General features: G+C 35.7%; 2 protein-coding genes across 4 annotated transcripts in view; both read right to left on the bottom strand.

The window, feature by feature from the left end:
- The window catches only part of LOC138709606 (uncharacterized protein DDB_G0284459-like), a 68,413-nt gene extending 57,617 nt beyond the window's left edge, over window positions 1-10,796 (bottom strand). Inside the window, exon 1 of one of the 2 annotated variants that reach the window (XM_069840495.1) lies at window positions 10,501-10,796. The gene's annotated coding sequence lies outside the window, so the exon portion shown is untranslated. The remainder of the gene's footprint in view (window positions 1-10,500) is intronic. The other variant, XM_069840497.1, reaches the window with a different exon arrangement.
- Window positions 10,797-12,678: 1,882 nt separating this feature from the next.
- Window positions 12,679-25,574, bottom strand: part of LOC138709605 (lysosomal aspartic protease-like) — a 32,817-nt gene continuing 19,921 nt past the window's right edge. For both annotated transcript variants that reach the window (XM_069840494.1, XM_069840493.1), the window contains 5 exons: window positions 23,063-23,256; window positions 22,805-22,927; window positions 18,500-18,671; window positions 16,160-16,252; window positions 12,679-13,300 (listed from right to left, as the gene is read on the bottom strand). In XM_069840494.1, the coding sequence (XP_069696595.1) occupies window positions 13,142-13,300; window positions 16,160-16,252; window positions 18,500-18,671; window positions 22,805-22,927; window positions 23,063-23,256 (741 nt within the window). In that variant the 3' untranslated portion in view covers window positions 12,679-13,141. The remainder of the gene's footprint in view (window positions 13,301-16,159; window positions 16,253-18,499; window positions 18,672-22,804; window positions 22,928-23,062; window positions 23,257-25,574) is intronic.

Genomic DNA, 25,574 nt, shown 5'->3' with positions numbered 1-25,574 from the left:
AAATGCGTCATAGTGCCACTACAGGGAATGAGATGAGAGTAAAGTGAAAGACTATTGAAACTTATGTAGGACCTATAGATAATTATGTAGGTTGTATTGTAAAATTAGGTATTTTATTTTATGTTTTATTATTATTGTGTTAAATTGTATTGTGTGTAAAATTGTATATATGTTGTAAAATTGTATTGTGTATTGTAAATTTTATTGTGTATTGGTTATCATTTTATTGTGTATTGTTAATATTGTATATACCACTGCCACTGGGTGCTTGCCCACTTGCAGTGTAAATAAATACATACATAATTATTTTTATCGGATGTTTATGTTTCTGAGGGATACTGTTTATAGTTAATTCATTCATTCATTTATTTTATTCCATAGATCTTACATGAGCAATGAAGCTTTAAGATGTGGAACATGTCAACATTTTACAATATTACAATCACAATTTTTATAGTTTTAAAATTTAGTAATTTTCTACAATTTTTACAATTTTGTACATTTTTTTTTTTTTTTTTTTGGGTGAGATGTAGTGAGATGAGATGAGATCCGAGGATTCGCCAAAATATTACCCGGCATTTGCCTTTTCGGTGGGGGAAACCTCGGAAAACCCCAACCAGGTAATCAAATCAAAGGGGGTAATCAAATCAAAGGGGTTGATGCCAAGGACTCGCCATAGACCATCCGGCTTCAGTCCCACAGCTGGGGAAAACCTCCGAAGAAACCAAAGTCCAAAGGGGGATCGAACCCAAGCCCGAACGCAGCTCCGGATCAGCAGTCTTGGTGCTTCGAAAGGCTTTCTCATTGATAGGCAGCTGTATAATCATCACTCGTGGAAAACCATAAAACCATGTATTAGTGGGACGCGATTAAGGTATATGTATACATTAGGGGGTGAAAATTTAAATTAGGCAATATTTAGAGCTCTCAATATTTTTAGCTACAAGAATACATTGTTATTAAGAGATTTAACTATTTTTAAACAATTGTTCTTTGAAATTGTTTATAATAATATTTTTTTTGTTTAAAAAATTTAATAAAACGGTAAACATGATATCCTCTTTCCTAATGAAGCTATTTTCAAAATTCCTTCACTGTTTTATAGGAAAAATGTTTGTCTAGTGCCTGAATAAACTTTGAATAACATTTTGCTGTAATTTACCATAAATATCTTAAATTTTGTAAAATATTAGACAAAAAAAGTATGCAACCTTGAAGAAAAAAATTTTTAATGGGACTGTGAACATGTAGATCAAATTTTTATTTGATTCATGCACTAGATTACATTCCAAGCTTCAAAATGATACCAGAATCATACCTCTATCTTTTTTCTGGGATGAGATATGATGTTTTCCTTAAGCCAATATGTCAAGAAACTGTACTTACGGGAAACGGCAGTTGAAAGTTAGGCTGTCAAATTCCTCCTGCTTCATACGTTATACCCTCAGCAGTAGTCTCGCGATCCACCTTCATTTTTTTTCTTCCTCTCAGGTATCTTCTTCTGCTTCTTGCTTCTGGTGTAGCCTGATTTCTCTTCATTATATCCTTTACAACCTTCGAAGAAGATACGCCCGTAGTTGTGTTCAGTCCAGGTTCAATTCCCATCTTCCTTAGGATGTCCAGCTCCACTTCAGGACCACGGTTGTAGTGGCACACTGCATCCATTACACACAAATTCAGTGTTGCATGTCCCACATAGGTTTCTTTTGGACACCTTTTCCAGATCATCCCATTGAAGGACTCGTTAATGTTCTGGGTCTTCCCATGCAGGCACTTCTGCAACATTTTATCGTCCGTCAGTCTTTCGTAGACCGGTTTCATTTGTCTAATCACTGCAATGGGAATACCAGGACCTTCATGCTTGTAAAGGATGCCTTTTGCTTTGGCCACTTGATAAGTGCACCAACTGTCTTCACCTAGTGGACACTTTGCATGAAGTGGCTGGCTATCATTTGCTGCGACATGGAACATAGAGGCCCAGATAGCTCTTTTCATTTTTTCTACACTTTCTGTGTTAGACCTGAGGGCAATACCAAAGTAATTTTGAAGTTTGTCTATGAGGGCTTGAGTCAGTTTCCCCTTTCCACCGATCTTTTTGGTCTTAACTAATTGCCTAAGACCTTTGCCTAAACGCTTTTGGTAATGCCCCACACATTCTAATTTCACAATCTCTTTCCCATCATATGGGTCAAGTTCAGATACAGTTTTGAAACTTTTTGAGTCGCCATCTCCTAAATATTGAGTATAAAGTAATCCTCTATTTTGGACTGACCTCAAAAAGAGCCTACCTGCCCCAACAGGTTCCATGTTAGGTGAAGATCCCTTGTAGTTACAGGAGCATACTGGTACATGGTCTGCTAGCCAAGTCTGATATGAAGGTGATTTTTTGTCTTCCTTAGCATGCATTCTGCAAGACATGCAGCTTTTGGACATTACCTCCACATCGAGAACTTTACCAGTTTTTACTGACATGGCTGTCACAACACCCGACAAAGAAGAAAATCCCCTCCGTTGCCACGTTCCATCAACTGACACTGCACATTCATTGCTACCAGTATTTTCACGTACTTCATTAGCAGCATCATTCATTGTATCATAAGCAAGCTGTGTTACCACTTTGTTTACATGCTTGATATGACTCTGATAAGAATTTTTACTGAGGCCACATGGCAAGCCCAGAAGGTAACATAACCTGTTCAGTTCACTATAGCCACAACCAATTTCTCGGCTCGCATAGACAATTCTCCTGTTTATTTCAAAATATTTTGAAACTTTGTGGCTTGAGAATAATTCATCAGAATTATACCCACAGGCTGAACAAGCTAGTTTCACACATACTGCCAAACCATTTCTCTTGCCACTATTCAAACATAATGAAACTGAACCCACCATAAGACATTCTGGACAAGCCAGTAGTAAAATTAATTTTGTTAAATATCTAACATCAAAAAGAATAAAGCCATAATGTTCTGTGTGTTCACTTGATGGTGGACGATGTCTATCTGTAGTTACATTTGTTTCCTTCTTCTTCCCATAAAATTTCCTTTGCTTCTTCCTGCTTGTATTACGTTTGTTAGCCATCACTGCCACACAGCACTATAAAATAACACTAAACTAAACGCACTATAATAACTAACACTAAAATAAATATGCAAAGAGAACACTAAACTGAAACTAAAGGCACAAACAGCTGGAAATAATACTCATAACCTGTGTAACCACGTGTATGGAACTTGTACATAAACAACTTTTCTTTCTGCTGTTTTATTATAATTTCTGTTCATAGATGGCAGGAAGGGCTAGAACTGTGCACTATCGCTATCTATGAGTTATTTGTGAACTATTAGAAATTCCAGAGTACTTTGAAATGGGTAAAAATGGCTTAGTATTTCAGGAAAAAAATCTGACATTTTGACAGATAAAAGGGGGTGTAACCATTTGTTACTATCATAGAAAAGTGCCATTATCTACAAAACTACCAGTCAGAATTAAATAAGCAAACCAGCAAATGAAAGAAGAAGAAATGCTGCATCCAAAACATACTGTTTCAAAAAATGCCATTTTTCATAATTTTTTGTGTTTCTAACGTATACATATACCTTAAGAAGCATAAAATGAGAACCGCTTGATGTAGAAATGAGTTTCTTGTCTCTATATATTCAGAAAAATCATGTCATTCAACCTAATCACATGTAGAGGCCCTGTCACAAAGAACGAGTGCATGTAATATTTTTACAAGCAACGTCAACAAATGTTCGTAGACAGCAAGGCAGCACTGTTGCTACTGGCTATTGCCGTGTAAGTAAACATCCCAAACACTAGGAGATTTGGACCGCACTGTAAGTGGCCAGTTGTGAGATATTTGCAAATGTAAGTGCTCGAACTCAAGTTGATCATTGAAAAAACACATCATTATTATTGAGAAGAAGATTCTTAGGAAAATATTTGGGGCTAAGAGGGATGAAGTTACATGAGAATGGCGAAAGTTACACAACGCAGAGCTGCACGCATTGTATTCTTCACCTGATATAATTAGGAACATTAAATCCAGACGTTTGAGATGGGCAGGGCATGTAGCATGTATGGGCGAATTCAGAAATGCATATAGAGTGTTAGTTGGGAGACCGGAAGGAAAAAGACCTTTGGGGAGGCCGAGACGTAGATGGGAGGATAATATTAAAATGGATTTGAGGGAGGTGGGATATGATGGTAGGGACTGGATTAATCTTGCTCAGGATAGGGATCGATGGCGGCTTTTGTGAGGGCGGCAATGAACCTCCGGGTTCCTTAAAAGCCATTTGTAAGTAAATATTATTATTATTATTATTATTATTATTATTATTAAGCTTTTTGGATGAATGCAAACTGTCCTAAATGTTGGGACAGCTTTATTTGTATTTCAGGTCAATTCTGCAGCCCTTCTCGTAGAAAACTTCAATCATGGAGACATAAAATGACACTTGCACCAAGATTTCTGGAAATGGCGAACGTAATTCTTGTTTTTCATGCTCAGATTAGGAGCTGTGGTATGGATCATAGCTGCTTTATTATAATGAGGGGTTCACCGGTGCTAGAAAAATGGCGAGGGGTGATAAAAAGAGAAACCAAGAGTCAGGAAATGATAGGGAAGAAAGCAGTGTAAAAAATAAGGGTGCAAGTGTAAGCGGAAATCTAGGATGTGAAAGTGAAAGCGTGGGGGGGGGGGGGGAATAAAAGAGGAATAGAAGAAAAAATAAATAGAAAGAAAGACAAAGTCAGAAATAAGGCAGAGACGAACAGTAAAGAAAGGTCAGAATTTGCGACAGTTGAGGATTTAGCAGAGATATCTGATATGTGTAGAAAAAAAAAAAAAGTGGGGTTGTGATCAAAAAGTGCAAGTAAAGTGAAACTGGAAAAGATCGAGAAGTATAGGGGAGAGAGAAAGTGTATAAGCAGATATGTAAAATAAAATATAAGTATTTATAGGAAGTGAGAATAGTGACAATGGTTTAGGTGTAAGCAGAATAGTGAGAAAGTGAAAGTAAGCGCAAATAGGAATGAGTGAAAATAGTGAGAAAGGGTTTAGAGAAATGAACAAGTGACAGGATAAAATTAGTACTAACATTTGAATGTTGGAACAGTAATTGACTAAAAGGTCAAAAAAACAAATAGGCAAATAATCCAATATGATAATTTATAGAGAAAAATTGAAATTGAGATTTTAGTGAATAGTAGTTAGAGGATAAGGGGGGTGTGAAAGTAGTAAATAATATTAGATAGATTAGGATTAATGAACAAATAGAGAATAGCAAATGAAAATGTAGGGAAATACTGAAGGGGAGATTGACCAAGTAACAAAAACGGTACATTGCGTAATTGGGAGTATTTGTGTAGACGTGTACTGCAAATAATGTGTTATTGTAATAATATGTTAATGGTGGCACCGGATACAGAAATGTGAGGTACACCATTACATGTAAAGAAGTGCTGTGACGAAATATATCATATCATATCATATGAGGGGTTCACAACCAGAGTGGACCAAGTCCATCTGGAATAGTTCTGAGATATTGAGTCTCAAAGTTCCTGGCTCACGCTTAGCAACCTTCACCTTCCATAGGAAATGCTGTCCTCTGTGGAGTAACAAATGAGTTATGGACTTTGTTTGTTACAGCAATGAATAAATCTAATTGTCTTCATCCGAGATTGTATTAATCCACAAACTGACCACAGGTGGACTTGGTTCACTCTGGTTGTGAGCCCCTCATATCATACTTCTTGCCATATATGCCTGCTTTCACAAACTTTTCAGCTCAGTTACATTTCAAGAAATTAGATATACTCGAGGTGCCCACTATTCCCTCCATATTGGTCTAGCAACTCAGTAATTATACGAAGCTAATTCACAGGCACACCAATTAACTATTTCGAAGTTAGAATTACAAAATATTGAAACACTTCACATCAAAATGAACTAAACAAAATAATTACTATATACTATGTTTCATAAAATATCACTTTCAACAATGTAGCCCAATATAAATAAAAACTTTCAAGGTCTGTATTCAACTAGCGTACCTTAGGGAAGGCCAAGACATAGTTGGAAGGATAATATTAAAATGGATTTGAGGGAGGTGGGATATGATTGTAGAGACTGGATTAATCTTGCTCGGGATGTGAGGGTGGCAGTGAACCTAGGTTCCTTAAAAGCCATAAGTATAGGAAAGGGAAAATAAAAATGCTTGTATCTCAAAACAGGTTTTTTTTTTGGAGTTCTCATGTTTTGACCAAACACCACAGAAATATGATTGAGATTAAATTTTGCTTTGATGAAGTTCAGTGCCACTTGGGAATCTCAGAATACACAGGTAGGCCTACCGGTACTACATTTGTCTATGGATTTTTTTTTTATTTTAGTAGGTTATTTTACGACGCTTTATCAACATCTTAGGTTATTTAGCGTCTGAATGAGATGAAGGTGATAATGCCGGTGAAATGAGTCCGGGGTCCAACACCGAAAGTTACCCAGCATTTGCTTATATTGGGTTGAGGGAAAACCCCGGAAAAAACCTCAACTAGGTAACTTGCCCCGACCGGGAATCGAACCTGGGCCACCTGGTTTCGCGGCCAAACGCGCTGACCGTTAATCCACAGGTGTGGACATTTTGTCTATGGACCATTTTACAAATTCCTTAGTTGTGTAAAGTTCTGTTTGAAATACTAAGCACGCGGCAGATCATTTGTAACCTTGGTCATGTATTTCTCTTTCATTTCTCAAAACCACAAATGCACAACCTACTGAAGCGGCTTCAGTTATCGGGATCCATCAGTGAATATATATTGTATAGAATTTTCAACAGAAATTTGTTTTATGTGGCTGGATGTCCTATTTTTAAGTGATGCACCTTCTAATCATATTTGATGTGGCTAGTTTCTGTGGTCCCTTGATATTGTATATTTGAGCTTTATACAGAGAGAGTCAGAACTTTCTCTGCAGTGGCAGACACACTTAAATCCTGGTGTAGGTTAGTATTTCTCCCTTGCCTTAGGGGGTAGCCACGCAAGCAATACCGGCGCGCCTCGCCAAGGTTATACACAAACCCTACAGCCAGCAAGTGCATTCATTCCATAAAACGTTTTAATTTGAAGAATAAGCTTTTTTAGTGGAATAAGTGCTTCGAGAAGGTGACAAATACACTAAAAAAGTGAAACAGAAATTTAGAGAACGTTTCCCAAGCTCTTATTTACCTCATCGAGATACAGTGCACGATCTGGCAAATAAATTTCGCCAGATAGGCCCCATTGTGTGGTAAACCCACAGTTTTAACAGAAGAAAAACTGTTATAGTTTTCTAATCGAATGATAAAAAGCCTTAACAAATCGGTTAGGAAATTGGCACAGCATACTGACATATCTTATTCCAGTGCGTGTTGAACATTAAAAAATGAACTAGGATTACAGTCTTACAAGGTATCGGTCGTGCATGAACTTTTCTTTCAGGTTACGTAAATTCCCAGAATACACGGATCTGGTCCTGCGAAAATCATTATGCAATACATGAAACACCATTGCACTCCCAGAAATTTGGGGTATGGTGCGCCATATCACGAGCATGCATTAGGCCTATAGGACAAGTTTTTTAAAGACAAAGTAAACTCTGAAGTTTATTGCTCAGACATATTGTTTCCTTTTACTGGACAATTAAATGAAATTTAATTAAATATCTGTTTCTTTCAACAAGACAATGTCACAGCTCATACACATAACAGATCTCTGCAATTGTGAGAAGAGGTTTTCGACGGAATAATAATTTCAGAAGAATTGTGGCCGCTGAGATCCCCCAACTAACGCCTCCTGATTATTTCTTTTGGGGAGCAGCTAAACCTAAAGTGTACCAGTCCAGTCCTATCACGATCGATGAATTAGAATATGGAATAACAAACTTTTTCAGTTCAGTGACGAAGGAAACTTTGAACAAGGTTTATGAAAATAAGGTGAAACGGGTAGGCCTATGTCTCCAAGAAAATGGACGACATTTTCAACATCTTCTGTAGAGTAGGTAAGTGCTTTGGAATTTCAATATTATTGCCATATTTAGGATTTGTCGCTTCATAATGATTTTATATTCATTCTCCGTATCTAGAGCGCTCTCGCTTATTCCACTAGTGCGGAGAAAGTTCTGGCTCACTCTGTAGAATCCTGTTAGAAACAGCGGTGCTACATCACAATTACCAATGCTGCGTCAGTGGAGATTGGATGGGTATGCTCTAGTTATTCCCAATATGAAGCTCCGCTGAATTTTCAGTAATTTGGTTTGTATACTGTAAATTACTTCTTGAAGCACAGATACAAAGAGGAGTCGAGTTCTACTGCTTCACGATATGACATTCAGGTGATGAGAGAGAGATGGAACGGAGAAAAATTCTCTCCGGCGCCAGGATTTGAACCCGGGTTTTCAGCTCTCCGTGCTGATGCTTTAACCACTAAGCGACGCCGGATACAATCCCGACACCGTTGAGAATCGTCTCAGATTAAGCTCCATCTCTTGGGTTTCCCTCTGGTGGCCGCCCTCTGCACTACGTCATAGATGTCTATGCACGCAGGACCGAAGTCCATACATGTGTAGAGGTGCACTCAGATGAGTGACTGGTTGGCCGGGGTCCGACGGTATGGGCGCCGTCTTTAAATCACAAAGTGATTTATTACGCATATCATATTTATTTTGATGTACCGAAGTACATATGATATTTCCATGCAGATATTCTGCTTCATCAGATGATGAGAGAGAGATGGAACGGAGAAAAATTCTCTCCGGCGCCGGGATTTGAACCCGGGTTTTCAGCTCTCCGTGCTGATGCTTAGTGGTTAAAGCATCAGCACGGAGAGCTGAAAACCCGGGTTCAAATCCCGGCGCCGGAGAGAATTTTTCTCCGTTCCATCTCTCTCTCATCATCTGATGAAGCAGAATATCTGCATGGAAATATCATATGTACTTCGGTACATCAAAATAAATATGACATTCAGGATTTCGGAGTTTAGGCCCCGGGTAGATCCCTTTATTTGTCCACAAGCATAGCTCTCAAATGTCACCAAAGAAGATTAAGACATCACCTGGTCAAATAGCCTGTTTGTCAGAAAACTAAATCTCAAGGTGGTAAAATTTTACTCTAAACTCAGTTTCATAGGAGAATCTGTACCCTACAAATGATATGCACCTCTCTCTCTGTTAAAGGATTAGCCAGTAGTGTTATATTCTAGTATAACACACAAGAACATTCATCCGGTATTTCCGTACAAGAGTGCTATCGAAGAAAGGCATGTCTAATTATACATATCGACAAAAAGAAAAAAAAAAAAAATTGAGGGCGACGCCAATTTGGAACCCAAAATCCACTACTTCGTCTTCATTCTTCTCGCCTGAACACTCACACAACCTGAGTACGCCATGTTTGCAGCTGAATGACTCGTTATACATTTGTTCCAACTGTACGTTGCAGAATTGCTAACATATGAATTCATTTCATGGTCCTTCTAAGAATTCTCCTGAACCTTCAATGCATTTATACGAATAGTGGTGAATTCAATTAAAATATTTTCCACTAAAAAGTTGCCTTCCTTTGGTAGCGCTCTTGTACAGAATTACCGAACGTCCAAAGTATGGCACCATTGCCTTTAGTAGCCATAACACAACAGCGTTGATAGGAGGCAGAGGACTGTGACAGGATTAGAGATGGTTAGCTAGTTTAGATGAGTGAATAAGTGTCAGGAGGCCTAAGAGTGTGATAAAGTTGTCACTCAGTTATCTCCTCATCCAACCCACTCTAACCTTGTAACAGTTCTCGGTCTCATCTTAGCCTTGGTATGTTGCGGCCGCTAATGGTAGGCCTAATGTTTACCCCAAGTATTCATTACAAGATTAAAAAAGGCTAGGGAGTCTATCTAGCTGTTAATAGTAAAATATGCTGGTAACCTTAAAAAAATGGGAGGGGGTTAAAATTAATATCGTAGGCCTAATCCATTTTATTTTGTTTGGTTATCAATTAGGTGACTTACTCAACAGTAATTAGCACGTCTTTAGATTAAATTATTAATTTTTCTTTACATAATTCTCTTTTAAACCTAAAAGATTATGTGAAATACAACCTTACGAACACCACTCTCAATGTACCTGCGCCAACTTTCCTTTGACAACATTCCTATTTTCTCCCTTGTTTCATTAGCCTAGCCTACCTCCTTCGACAACATTTCTAGTTTTCTCCCTCGTTTTATCATCACCCCTACATTAGTCTAAAAATTTAAAATTACTATAATTGTGATAACGCGCTAAATTACTTATTTCATGAGAAACATTAAGAAAGGTTTAATTCCACATTCTGAAAGGTCATGCATTCTTGCACAATATCGCTAAATGTTACTAACATTAAAGAATAGAACTAACTTGTAAACTATTGATAAGATCCTGGGTGCAGATCCTCGTTATTTTAAAATTAAATACCATTATTCTAGTCACACAAAACTTACCATCGGTTACAGCACGATCTAATTGCGAATACTGTTCAAAATATGTTACTTGAGCCAAAATTAAATAAATGAAGTCCTTTGTGTTATATAACCGCACATTTCATTTCGCTGCATATCCTAACATCATCTCTATGCCACAAATAAATCAAACCTACTGAAATTACCTCCGAAATTGTTTACTGTTAATACTTCATATGAGTAATCCTATCACTCACACTATTCTCACTACTATCCGCCATTACAGTAACGATCGTAACTAGAATTCTAAGATGATTGGATTTTGGGAGCGCTACAATCTCCTTTGGCAATATGCGTATAATTTCGAGGACCACTGAAAGATGACATATGATGTGATGATCTTTGGACGATATTCTCTCCGGAACACACAACCCAAAAAAAATATACACAACTGGAGTGGGGAGAGTGCTATTAACCTGCCATCTCTTACTACAAATTCAATGCGCAACTTCAGCGTCGATGGCTCTGTCGATTATTGAAGGCGGATGATTCAAACTGATATTATTAATATGTTTCCCATAAATTATTTTAATTTGTAAGTTTATAAAAAGTGGTGGTGGTGGTGGTGATGGGGCTGATGTTCACTAACAGTGGCGCCAACTTTCGGGAAATATTGGGTGGGCTCAAACACTTCGGTTATAGGTTATCTAAATAAATCTCATAAATAATAATGATGATAATAATAATAACACGAATTATTGGGTGGGATCGGGCCCCATGGCACTGTTCACTAATGTTTTAGGCTCTGAGTTCCTCTATTTGTCGTCTTGCATCTCAATAGTACTTTTCCGGCCGAGAATTTTATTTTTATCACCATCAATTTTCGTGATGGCTTGACACTTGAAAAGATAGTCTTTATTCATTATTTGCCAATTTCGGCATAGTGGGTAATAAGGTAAGTTGGAAGACCTGAGGGAAAAAACCTTTGGGGAGACTGAGACGTAGATGAAGGATGATATTAAAATACATTTGAGGAAGGTGGGATATGACGGTAGAGACTGGATTGATCTTGCTCAGAATAGGGACTGATGGAGGGCTTATTCAATTATTTCAGCAAATCACCAGATGCACACGGGTAACTGAAAACAAGGATAATACGATTTTTGCTTTTCACTGCAGAACGGACCTTTTTTTATATAGGCCTATTAGGTATACAGTACTGTGCTTGAAAATTTAATAAGTAAAACATGTATCAGTACCACATTCGATTATCACTTTTAATAGTACACTAAGCTTTGGAGTGTATTGGTAATAGCCTACTGTTCTAGATTATGTGGAACAATGAGATTTTAATTACATCGATATTGTTGCACTTCGTAACATTCTCACTTCTATTCACTATTGTACAGTCCTTGTGTTCATTTATTATACAAGCAGCATCGAAGTGATTGCATTGTTTTTATGTTTAATAACGATATTTTTAAGATTATGTTAGGTAATACGTCACTGTCTATTTTTATACAGCTCCAATCAAAAGATAGCAGGCACCACTTCTCTTTCAATACTTTTTTAGCATTTCCACATGGTGGGTAATGGTCACCTCTACGTGGATAAGTAACAGCACAAAAGAGACTTATCAAAACACAAAGGAAACTGCTTGTCTAATAAATGAAGTGGTAACTACACATACACGTGGGAAAGAATAAGGATAACATGCATTCTTATGACCAATTACAAGTGTTCAATCAATAATCGTTTCATCTTGTTAGTTGAAAAATATACATATACGCCTTTTAAACATATTACAATCACACTTTTGTTGTGTAACTTATACACATTTTAAATCTAGGTCGTATCGAATGTGTAGGAGAATGTACTATACATTGTCTGAAAAGATTAAATAAAAGAATAGTTCTTCAGTGGGTACTTTCACATTGTGGTATTGCTGGCAATGAAACAACTGATCTTGCAAAAAATGGAAGCATGCAAAAGGTAGTAACATATATTTGCCTTTTCACTCTGTTAAAAAAAATTATTAAGTCAAAACTGACTAGAGATATTAATTTTGAATATTAGTCCAAACAAGCTATTAAAAAAAAAAGAGAGAGAGAGAGAGAGAGAGAGAAATTCTTTACAAGAATCAAGATATAATTCCTTTTAAGTCTAATTTTAAATTTAAAATGCAGGACGCAGGAAGGAAATGAAAGACATACAACAGAGTACAGAAGAAATATTTATCACCTTTAGTAGTTTAGAATTACAATAGAGAGCGTTAACAGAAGTTTACATGAAAAAAAATATACATATATAAAAATTCAATGTAAGTAACATCAATATAAGCACCGAAGCCGAGTTAGCTATTTAAAGCATGTGGAGGAAAACTCCACTATGGACCATAATATATTCCATGAAAATACAAAGATTATGGTTCAATTCCAACAACTTGCTGTTGAGAAACAGAAAAAATTCCAATTATAAGCCTACAGCAACTCAGACAGAATGCATTTCAGCATATTAAAACATTAAGTAACTTTGACTGTCTGATATTGGTACTTGAAGTCATGATAAAAGGAATATTCCTCAACTTTTTCAAACTTGTTCCAGTGGAAAGGAACCATACAGTGACAAGTCGACATCAACAATCTCCTTTTCTTGAAACAATTATCCACAGCAGGTGTACAACTTATTCGTTGGCAACAGCAAATCCAATACGATTCTGTCCCAGGTCCAGTTCTGTGTAATAGCTGGCAACAAATGATGCACCAAGGGACCACATGAAGTCACTAACATCAGGATTAATAACAAATGCTGAGAAGCAAGTTGTAAGACCCAAGAAGGTCATCTGTGAACAGAAAATTAAAAATTAAGGGTACATGAGTACCTTTATGCTCGACCATGCCGAAACGTAGTAATTATACACCTGGTAGCAGTCCTTCAATGCATGTCATTAAAGTACACCTACTCATTAAAGATCAGGTCTTTCAGCCAATGACGACTCAGGTTACAACTGTTCAGCCAATGACAGGTCAGCTTTCTACCGTTATAAAACCGCAAGTATCGATTATTCTCGGATATGCAATCGAAAGAGAATTAGCGAAAAGTCACGGAGGCTGGAAATCCAATACTGTCGCAGAAGGTTATGTTCTGTTACTATAATAATTAGCGTTAATTGTAAATAATATTCAAATAAATTCAATTTGTCATCTCGTTTTTCAATGTCTAATTTAATTTCAATGTTATCTCTGTAGGTTCTTATGGCCTAGCAAGGTCAATGTGGACATCTGTTCCTCGGAAAAAATCAATACTTTCGCGTCTGCGCACATCTCACAACATACGGAACATTGCTGAAGGTCAGATACAATTAAAATTAATAATATCAAGTTAGAAATACGGTCGAGCATAAAAAGTCATATGAAACTCGCCTATAATGGTAATTAAGAAGCTCGTATGAAAATTATGAAACTCGCTTGTGCTCGTTTCATAAATATCCATACTCACTTCTTAATTACCTTCATTATAGGCTCGCTGCATAATGTACTATTTAGCTGCAGCCTTTGGAAACATAATGAGCCCTATATTTTCTACAAGAGTTATTCCACACACTTTTTTAAGAACTGACTTTCGATTTCTCAGTATCCAGTACTGTTATTCAAACTGTGTCATGGCTCACTGTATGCCGTCATGTGGCTATACTGTTTTCGCTATAAGAAAAATCCTAATGTAAACATAAGCACGTTGCTGTCATACCAGTGATTGGCTCCCAGTCGAAACACTCACATGGCGCAGGAAAATATAGTTCGTATTTGGAAACCATATTCTTGTATTATTTGAAAATAAAAAATTGAATTCTAGTTGTTAAATACAATGAAACATTTAACTTCACTCATGTGTAAAACACTATGTAAAAGAAAAGCTACTTTTATATTTTGTTATGTACTATGAACGCGGATGAATATCAACAGTAATACCGAGGTAGTCTGTTCTTGTAACAAGCTGGCGTCACTTAAGATGGCACGTAAGCACGTGGTACTGAAGTATGGCTTCTGTAATCTCAATTATCCATTGTGAAGATATAAGACTTAAAAATAATTTAATTGCAGTAATTATAAAGTAAATGTTTCCTAAGCAAACGAATGCATAGTAGTGAGGTTAGGCTTACTTGACGAGTAACGGGAAATGTTTAACATGAAACAGAATGTACAACAGTAGGCGGGAACATGTACTGAGAATCTATGGCGCCAAACAGCGGCCAATGAAGCCTCACTTCAGTCACGTGCTATTGTTTACATTAGGATTTTTCTTACAACGAAAAGATTATAGTCGATGAGCCTAGAGAATTTAATCTTCCTACACTTCTGCAGAGGTGTATTACCTATGTGTCAGAGAAGTTGCCTAGCAAGTACAGCGTTCATTCTGAAGAGTACTTACCGATATGTACGGTAACGCCGGTAGTGGCAGGAATGTGAACTGTTTGGAAACACGTACTGAGGTGAGTTTTTTTCTTACTGTCGGGATATGGGGAGAGGGTTAAGACGATTACTTACGTATTTGTTGACATTAACTTCGACAGTCAATATGGACACGGAGCATTTGATTTGTATTGTGGAATGTTGCCGTACGCAACCGATGATAACAAATGTCCTGCGTACGACTTGCCCGCGCAAAACACAGTTCGAAAAAGGTTATGGTAGCACACAGACAGTACAGGCCGCCATCTGTTGCTACGATGTTCAAGTTATACCGTACATGTTCTCAAGTTCAGATTGAATGCCTTGATTAATAGGCAACTTCTCTGACATAAAAGCTGAAACTCGCTTCAAATCGCTGACTCACAACAATGACGTCATGACACACTTTGAAATGAACACCCAGTATGTGTTAATACATCCTGTGGGGGGGGGGGGATTTGATTTCTCTACATAATCCTCCTCCTCTCTTCCAAGAGCTTTACAGCACCTCAAAACATGAGCATGTACACCTACACAATGAAATTCAGAATGTGTGTTTCTGAGCCACATTACCTACCAGAAACAAGGAAATCAGGTAGTGTCCTACATTCCCGACAATCACCACCATGTTATTTCCTACCAAAAGCGTAGATCTCGGAAAATTCATGCAATGCTATTCAATCAATCCAAAAGCTTCATTTTCGGCTGAACTACATTCGACTGCAAGAGTATATGGAAGATGCTCTTTACTACATGTCAGTCTGCAAACTATCTGCAAACAAACTTGGGATGTACAGTGTTGCCACACTCACGTCATAGTCCTGATTTGACACAGATTACTAACTATTTAGTAAATTCAGAGACTGTAATCACTGAACAAAATATGAGAATGAAGGTGTCCTTATGGAAGCTAAGGAAAAGTGACTCAAAATAACAGGCTGTCGCATGGATTTAGAAGCTCTTATGTCAATATGGCTGAAGACTGTTGAGGGAAATCAGGATTGTGTAAAAAAAATAAATAAATACATTTTGTTCCTATAGATATTGTTAATAGAATATACCAAATAAGTTCAGGGAATCTCAGAACTTGTACTGTAATTGAAATGTAGAAATTGTTCCTTTTTTTTTCATGAATAGTATCCTATCTTAACATTTGTACTACTATGGACAAAGCAAAAAGACAATTATAATAAGATAAAATTTTTACACTCACATAATATATAGTATATCAATGCATAATGAAAATACATTACCTGTTGTACATATTCCCTTCCTTTCAACGTGAAATTCTTTTCACCAAGAATAAAATTTATTTCTGGTAACTTGTGAACAGTATTACATGGAACCTGAAACAATTATTGTTAAACTTTAGTACTAGGAACACTGCTGCTTGCAAACAACGTAATCTTAAGGGCGGGGGGGGGGGGGGGGGCGCACGCACGCACACACACACACACACACACACACACACACACACACACCACGAGCACGCACATCAGAGACTGTCGGACATTATCTAGTTTCAAGAATAAATTAAAATTGCACTTTTTCAATTCAGATTCCCTTGAATTATAACTCTTTTTCTCTGCGACAGTTTTATGTACTATGTATATATGTATATGTATGTATATATGTATGTATATATATATATATATATATATATATATATATATATATATATTGTTGGCTTATCATCAAATGGGGTGCAAATTGTCATTGAATATACACTTTCTCCACTCTCATTTGAACTTTTTCCCTGAAAACTGTGGTGAACATGGAGAGCACTTTCACCAGATAATTTCAACATTTTTAAAGATGATACGAGGGTCAATGTTAGCTGATTATTGCTGGTCGATGGTGAGGAATGCTCCCAAGCAGACAAACTAAAAGGAGACGTCAGTAATAATAATTAAGGTAAACCCAGCCGAATACGTTTAGGAAAATACAATTTTTTTCTAATTATTTCTTTCTCAAATTACAAGAAAACTAGACCACATCTGACAATTGCATTACCATATTCATATTCAGCATGAAAAAATACATTGAATTCCAGTGTTTGCGTTTCCGTAACAGAAAAAAAAGTTAAATTTTGTTGTCCAGTGTTAAATGTCAAGCAATATTTCAGCGCAATACCGGGCAGAACTCTAAGCACAACCCGCTGCCGTCATCCAGACTGTAGCGAGCTTGAAACACTTGGACACGTGCTTGGACAATGCCCCAAAGGCGAGCTGCTGATCAATGCTAGACATCATCGTGTACGACATGCTTTGGCGACATCGTTAAAAACTTTAAATGGGAGATTCATGAGGAAGTACATTGTGTATCATCAGATGGTTCTTTTAGACGGGCAGACATTATTGCTGTTAACGGATGCTTAAAACGGGCTCTTGTTCTTGACCCTACTATCCGTTTCGAAAGAACCCTAAATCAGGCCACCGAAGTTGATATTGAGAAGAAGTCTATATATGAACCTTGTCTGCATTATCTTTCTCAAAAGTACAACGTCCCTTTTAAACAATGGTCTGTCATTGGTTTGCTGTTTGGCAGTAGAGGTTCAATTACAAAATTCACATGGAATTATCTTAAGGAACTTCACATTCCTTTTGATTATGTAATGTCTGTTCTTATAAATATTATCAAGGATTCTCTTCAAATATTACATCATCATCTCTATTTCAATTAATCCACTTATATTTGCCTTCAACTATTAACTTTCTTTTTTCTTTAATGTATCACATCACATTAAATTATACATGTTTATTGTATTCAGGATTCTTGTGGTCACTCAAATTATTTGAGCTGACGTCTATAATTTAGAAATTTATTATAACGAGATTTTTTTTATAATGAAGTCCAACATATTATTATTATTATTTTAACACGAGACTAAATTTTTAAGAATTCAATTGTGTAAAGTTTCATGACTAATTTCAAAGGAGTCTGATGTTTTGCGAAACATTACTTTTTGAGAGATGAGGTCCTATTATGATACATACCTTTTAGTCGGATTTTAGATTTTTATGATACATTTTTCTATATTTAATTTAATTTAATTTATTTATTTAATACTTTACACTTGAGCTACATTAGGCATTGCAGCCCAAAAGAGCAGAAGCTCGTGTTCGGGCGCAGTTCAGATCAGTTATACAAAATATATCACAAAATTAAGAGAGTTCATTGAGCACAATAACATCAATAAGTGGTAAAATACATACAGCATGTAATAATAGGGTCTATATACAAATAGAAAATACAAACGTACAAGAATATTAGAGTATCAATTTTTAACTCAATTAGCTTAAACAATTAAGTAATTAATCTGATTTGTTTCTTAAATCTATGTGTGTTAAGTTTACGTAGCTCAGGGTAAGCTCTAATTAAAGCATTGTATATTTTGGGTCCAAAATTTCTGCTGTGTTTCAATCCAGCAGTTGTGTGGCAACTACAATGTTCTACATTTCGGTATAATGTACTATATTTTGAACTACTGTGTCCTACATTTCATTAAAATTATCTGGTAACCCTAGTTATGGCGATATGAGCTCTATAATAATGATAGCAAAAATAAAAATGTATAAATATATAATACATACCTTATACCGACCAAAATATGAACTGCTTGCATCGATTAGTTCATTGATGACTTTGATATCTTCAATAGGACCACTAATAGTAGACGTGGCAGTATCCAGAATTGTTTCACAACCACCTTTTTCTTTGGGACAAAAAGCCGCTGCTTTACGAGCACCAACAATAACTTCCACTCTGAAAAAGTCATCATGATTGTACTGTATTCAGTGATACATCTACATAATAAAACTGAGAATATTACAAAGTGTAACATTAATAGAGATAGAGAGACTAAGGGAAATCCTCTCTGGAGACACTTCTAAGCACGTTCGGAAAAAGATTTAGTTGACATAAGTCTGCAGAACCACACCAGATAAAATTCTTATTAAATAAGATGTTACTTAAACTTGGTTATATGAAAGCGATGTGCAGACTTTTTTCATTGTGATTTATAAATTATCTACATAGTTCAAACAAATATATTTGGGACTAAGAAGGACGAAGTTACAGGAGAATGGAGAAAGTTACACAACACAGAACTGCACGCATTGTATTCTTCACCTTACATAATTAGGAACATTAAATCCAGACGTCTGAGATGGGCAGGGCATGTAGCATGTATGGGCGAATACAGAAATGCATATAGTGTGTTAGTTGGGAGGCCGGAGGGAAAAAGACCTTTAGGGAGGCCGAGACGTAGATGGGAGGATAATATTAAAATGGATTTGAGGGAGATGGGATATGATGATAGAGAATGGATTAATCTTGCTCAGGATAGGAACCAATGGCAGGCTTAAGTGAGGGCGGCAATGAACCTCCGGGTTCCTTAAAAGCCAGTAAGTAAGTTCAAACAAACATGTGAAATCAGATTATGGTACACATTCAACATGGCATATTCTTTGGTTGTACTTGAATTCAACTTCTAGGCTGCAAGCAGAAGTGTACAACATAAAATCTACATATTGTATGTCAATAAAAAAATGCTTGAATGACTTTGAATTTAATGAAAAATTTATTTAAGAATCTAGGTGCAAGCATGAAAAAAAGGAGATCCTCCTCCTTATGGACCAATTGCAACTCATTCAGCCTAAAGGCCCATTCACAATGAAAATTAAACATAACCGTAACATAAACACAGAAGTTTGCGCCCAGGCTACCAAATGGGATCATTCACAATGATTCACATAAGCATTGACATAAACACTACCGTAAGACGTTAACATGAAAGTTTGCAAACTCCAAACTTTCATGCTTAGGCTTACATGATTTGCAAACAGAACACAATCGTGGAGCGCTGAAGTATACGACAGAATATGAGGAAATGGCGTCGTTGTTATGTTTCCATGGTTACCAAGTATGTTTGCGGTTATGTTTATGTTCCCATTGTGAATGATGGTATGACTTCTTGATTTTACTGTAACGTTTATATTCTTAAGTTAACACTTACGTTATGTTTAATTTAATTCTCCACAAAATATAAAGTAGTATTTTTTTTTCTCGACAATTGCATTAGTAAACTGCAACCATTTGACCTGGGCAATATTGCAAACTTTAAAGTCCTTTACAAGAAAATGTTAGTGCGACATGCAATTGCAGAAGCTGATGCATGGAAGGAGAACCCCATAAACAATGTCATTGAGGCTATTAACTCATCTCAGCAGCATGAAATCAGGTAGTCCCGTCAACCATTAGAAATTGCTTCTGCAAAACAAGGATTATATCACGTGATGAAGTAAATTCTGATTATGAAAATGATTCAAATTAGCTTTCAGAGCATTTCGAACTGCCTGATGGTGTTGACTTTGATTTCTATCCTCACTTGAATGACTAACTATCCCTACATCAAGAGCAAACTGGTAATAAAATCATTTCTGAAGGGTGTGTGCTATGAGTTATGGTAAAGCTGCTCTTTTGATTGATTTCCAGACGGAAGTGTACATTTTTAATGCAGTGAGTGTAAAACAAAGAAAAGTATCCGATTTTTTCCTTACACAAGAAAAATGAGTAGCAATAAAACGAAACAATTTGTATTTATCTGGTGTTTATTATGTATTCCATTTAAAAGTACTATTTTATAGCTACCATGTGGTTTTCTGGGTATTTTGACGTATGGATTTTACATTTCCGTAAGAAACATATTTACAAAAATAATGAAGCGACACTTAATCAGTGGGAAACGTTTAGAAATTAGCAGTATTTGTTTGTAAAACAAGAGGAAAACATCATTATTTTATGGTTACTACGTCAAAATGATCAAAACCTGATGTTCTTTTGTTTTACAAATTGTCAAAGCCTGCTACTTTCTAAGAATGGCCCACTAATTAAGTTATTTCTTCATTGTTTCTATAGATAGGTTTCTTATGACAATGCTAAATCTCTCTCTCTTACATCCAGAAAAACATACTGCATATGTGTGAAATTATTACTACTTAAAGAAATTTTCTAAACAAAAAAATATTACAGTGAAAAGAGAAAGTGACCTACAGTGTCAGAGCTGTTTCTGAATGTAAGTTGAAAAATTTCATTAAACTATACTATACTATACTATATATTGCAAGTTTTTATTTTTCAGCAGGAAAAAGTTAAAAAAAAGAAAATGCACAGCTTATTATACGTAATTCTGAATTATAAACAGTCAAAATCGTTCCTCTTGAATTACATATAAACCAGTTTCTACTGTATAGTATTATTTTGGATACAAAAGGTATTTACTTGCTTACTTACAAATGGCTTTTAAGGAACCCGCAGGTTCACTGTCACCCTCACATAAGCCCGCCATCGCTCTCTATCCTGTGCAAGATTAATCCATTCTCTATCATCATATACCACCTCCCTCAAATCCATTTTAATATTATCCTCCCATCTACATCTCGGCCTCCCCAAAGGTCTTTTTCCCTCCGGCCTCCCAACTAACATTCTATATGCATTTCTGGATTCGCCCATACGTGCTACATGCCCTGCCCATCTCAAACGTCTGGATTTAATGTTCTTAATTATGTCAGGTGAAGATTACAATGCATGCAGTTCTGCGTTGTGTAACTTTCTCCATTCTCCTGTAACTTCATCCCTCTTAGCCACAAATATTTTCCTAAGAACCTTATTCTCAAACACCCTTAACCTCTGTTCCACTCTCAAAGTGAGAGTCCAAGTTTCACAACCATGAAGAACAACAGGTAATATAACTGTTTTATAAATTCTAACTTTCAGATTTTTTGACAGCAGACTGGATGACAAAAGCTTCTCAACCGAATAATAACAGGCATTTCCCATATTTATTCTGCGTTTAATTTCCTCCCAAGTGTCATTTATATTTGTTACTGTTGCTCCAAGAATACAAAACATATTAACTAAACAAATTTTATATTACAAACCCAGTGACAAAATGCTAAGATCGACCTCAGAAAAGATGAATTGGATGAGGTTGGAGGAGTTTAGTCTTGAAGGCATTATTATGAAAATCAGAAGTCAAAACGTTGAAATTTTTAAATGTTAAATCAAGCACTGAACATACTTGTACTAAAATTAAATAATGAAATCACATATTTTATCAGTGAAGCAAAATAAAATTTATGTCTGAATAAAAACAAACAGAGGAGATTTTTATGGATTCAAAATAAAATTACATTTATCTCAACTGAAAGAATGAAGTAATGTACAACATTTCAAGAAGAAGAAAAAATTACTTCTGCACATTTTCCTGAAGTTAATTGTAACATAAATACTGCAGGTGAAAAAGTTAGAGATTCACCAGCACTCAAAATGTTGAACTAATTCACAGCAACACAGATACTCTTACTTTTCTCCATTATAATGGCTCTCAAACTAATCTTGATTTAACATTAGCATCCTCAGATATTACTGATCGAGTAACAAGAAAAATTATTTCTGATCCTGGTAGTGGCCATAAAATCATTATTAATACAATTAATCTTAAGAATAAACTATAACAATGTATGCCTGTCAAACAAATGTGCCCTTGGAATTTTAAGAAAGCAAATCGGAAAATATATCAAGAAGTGGTTGAAACAAAATATGAAAATTTTGAGTTCAGATCTGGAAAACCAACAGACAAAAACTGCAATGCATTTACTAATATATCTTAATGCTGTAAAAAAATGCATTCTAAGAGGCAAAATTCTTTTTGGTCCGAACATTTAATACATCTGCCACATGATAATTTATTACCGGTACTGGAGAAGATATGACAAAAGCACTATAGGTCCACTCCATCCATTCCAGAAAAATTGTTACCATTATTCCCACTTGAATACATTGATATATAATATAATCTTCAACTTTCGGAGAAAAAAAAGTACGGAATATCTTACCCATCCATATGAAACTGCCAATATGCTTTACGTGTAACTGGCAGGTACGTGAAGTTTCCTTGGTAATGCTTTGAGTCTGAGCCACCAAGAAACAAATTACCTCCTCTGGGAGTTGTTATATCCCTAGAATTAGACACAACATGGTAATTATTAGAAGATTATTATATAGTTTCAAGATATTATATTCCATTACAAGTTTGTTTTCCTGTTCACATATCAGCATATTTTTTATTCACAGAGCATATACTCATATGTTACCTGTTCATGTAAAACGAGAAAACAGGTTGTACCACAAGTTTCTTCTTTATAAGATTATAAAACAATGGTGTAACTCCATCAACAGCATAAGTACTGTACGCCAAACCAATCACACCATCCGCTTTTGTAAAGGTATATATCCATGGTACACTAACAATCTCTGCAAATGTTTGGTTCAGATTTAGGTGGGCAACCTGTCAAACAAATGGAAAGATATTATTTACATAACTGCTAACAATTTCTGCAAATGTTTGATTCAGATCTAGATGGACAATCTGTAAAATAAATGGAAAAATATTATTTACGTAACTACTAAGATCTTAAGGGCCAGGACTTATATAAAATAACACAATTTGACCAGATATGAAAAAAAAAGAATGTTTTTGTTACCAAAATAGCTTGACATAAATGTACATAACATTAAAGAAAACCACATCATGATATACAGGGTGATTCAGACCACCCGTAACAGTAATTTATTTTGGAAACTAGTGCATGAAAATTTTCGAGACAAAAATATTTGTAACTAAACCACATGTGAACTTTCACTTGAGCTTGATTTCGTCAATCAGCTCTAACAGGAAGTAGGTTCAGTGGCGTATCACTTTAAAATTTCAAATGGGAGTTGGGGTCAAATAAGGTACCATATGATAGAGCTCTTCAAAACAAACAACTTTCATAGGAAACGTTTTTATTAATTCCTATTCTTTCAATGAAAAAACGTACGAAAAGGCAATGGATTATTCAGACCACCCATAACAGTAATTTATTTCGGAAACTAGTGCATGAAAATTTATAACTAAACCACATGTGAACTTTCACTTGAGCTTGATTTCATCAATCAGCCTTAACAGGGAGTAGGATTAGTGGTGTATCACTTTAAAATTTCAAATGGGAGTCGGGTCAAATAAAGTACCATTTGATAGAGCTCTTCGAAACAAACAACTTTCATAGGAAACGTTTTTATCATTTCCTGCTCTTTCAATGAGAAAACGTACAAAAAGACAATGTCATCAATATTGAGAAATGTTACAAGACGAAAATGTAAACAAGACAATTAATGTTGACATGTTACTCAAAGACTTGGCAATTCCATTAATTTTTTTATAAATTTCCAAACTATCTGCCGTTCTGAGCAGCACACACCTGTACTCGTCTTCTAACACTGTCGGTGACTCCTAATATTTCGGCGTGGTCAAGTGACTGGCAGAGTAGGAATTAATAAAAACGTTTCCTATGAAAATTGTTTGTTTTGAAAAGCTCTATCAAATGGTACCCTATTTGACTTGTATAGCTTAACGAAAATAAGTTTGTAAATTGAACTAATTTGATTGTATATGTTTGTATAGTTTGGCTGATGAATTGTATATGTTCTTAAAATGATTACTAGTCTGTGTAGCTCTACTTATGAATTGTATATAGACCTACTGTAAATTGAATGGTAATATGTATAGCTCAACTGATGAATTGTTTATGATTATAAATTGAATTAATATACTTGATATTAATTGCACAAATTTGTATAGCTTAATGAAAGTATGCTACTTTGTATTGTATATATTTGTATAGTTTTGGCCGATGAATTGTATATGCTTTAAATTGAATAGTAATCTATATAGCTCTACTGATAAATTGTTTGTGTTTGTAATTTGAAGTAGTTTGCATGATATGTATTATCAATTTCTGTATATCACAACTGGTTGAATTGTTTATGCCTTAAATTTAATTAAATTGTTTTGTATTATAATATAGCTCAACTTATGAATGATCGTTTGCGTTTGTAAATTTAATAATCTGATTGGCTATGTATTGTATACTTTTAGTAGAGCCATCGATGTAGCTCAGTTGGCAGACTCGCTGGGCTGCTGATCCGGAGCTGCGGGCTTGGGTTGGATCCCCCTTTGGACTTTGGTTTCTTCGGAGGTTTTCCCCAGCCGCGGGACTGAAGCCGGATGGTCTATGGCGAGTCCTTGGCATCAACCCCTTTGATTTGATTACCTGGTTGGGTTTTTCCGAGGTTTCCCCCACCGAAAAGGCAAATGCCGGGTAATATTTTGGCGAATCCTCGGACCTCATCTCATCTCACTACATCTCGCCAAAATGTAAAAAAATTGTACAAAATTGTAAAAATTGTAGAAAATTACTAAATTGTAAAACTATAAAAATTTGTAAAAATTGTAATTGTAATATTGTAAAATGTTGACATGTTCCACTCTTAAAGCTTCATTGCTCATGTAAGATCTATGGAATAAAATAAATGAATGAATGAATGAATGACCCAACTCTCATTTGAAATTTAAGAATGATACGCAACTGACCCTACTTCCTGTTAGAGTTGATTGATGAAATCAAGTTCTAGTGAAAGTTCACATGTAGTTTAGTTATAATTATTTTTGTCTCGGAAATTTTCATGCACCAGTTTCCGAAATAAATGACTTACGTGTGGTCCGAATCACCCATTGCCTTTTCGTACGTTTTCTCATTGAAAGAATAGGAATTAATAAAAACGTTT

This window comes from Periplaneta americana, chromosome 11 (genome assembly GCF_040183065.1).
Source record: "Periplaneta americana isolate PAMFEO1 chromosome 11, P.americana_PAMFEO1_priV1, whole genome shotgun sequence".
NCBI lineage: Eukaryota > Metazoa > Arthropoda > Insecta > Blattodea > Blattidae > Periplaneta > Periplaneta americana.
Note: the sequence above shows the minus strand (reverse complement) of the source record. Positions and strands in the feature narration are given on the sequence as shown.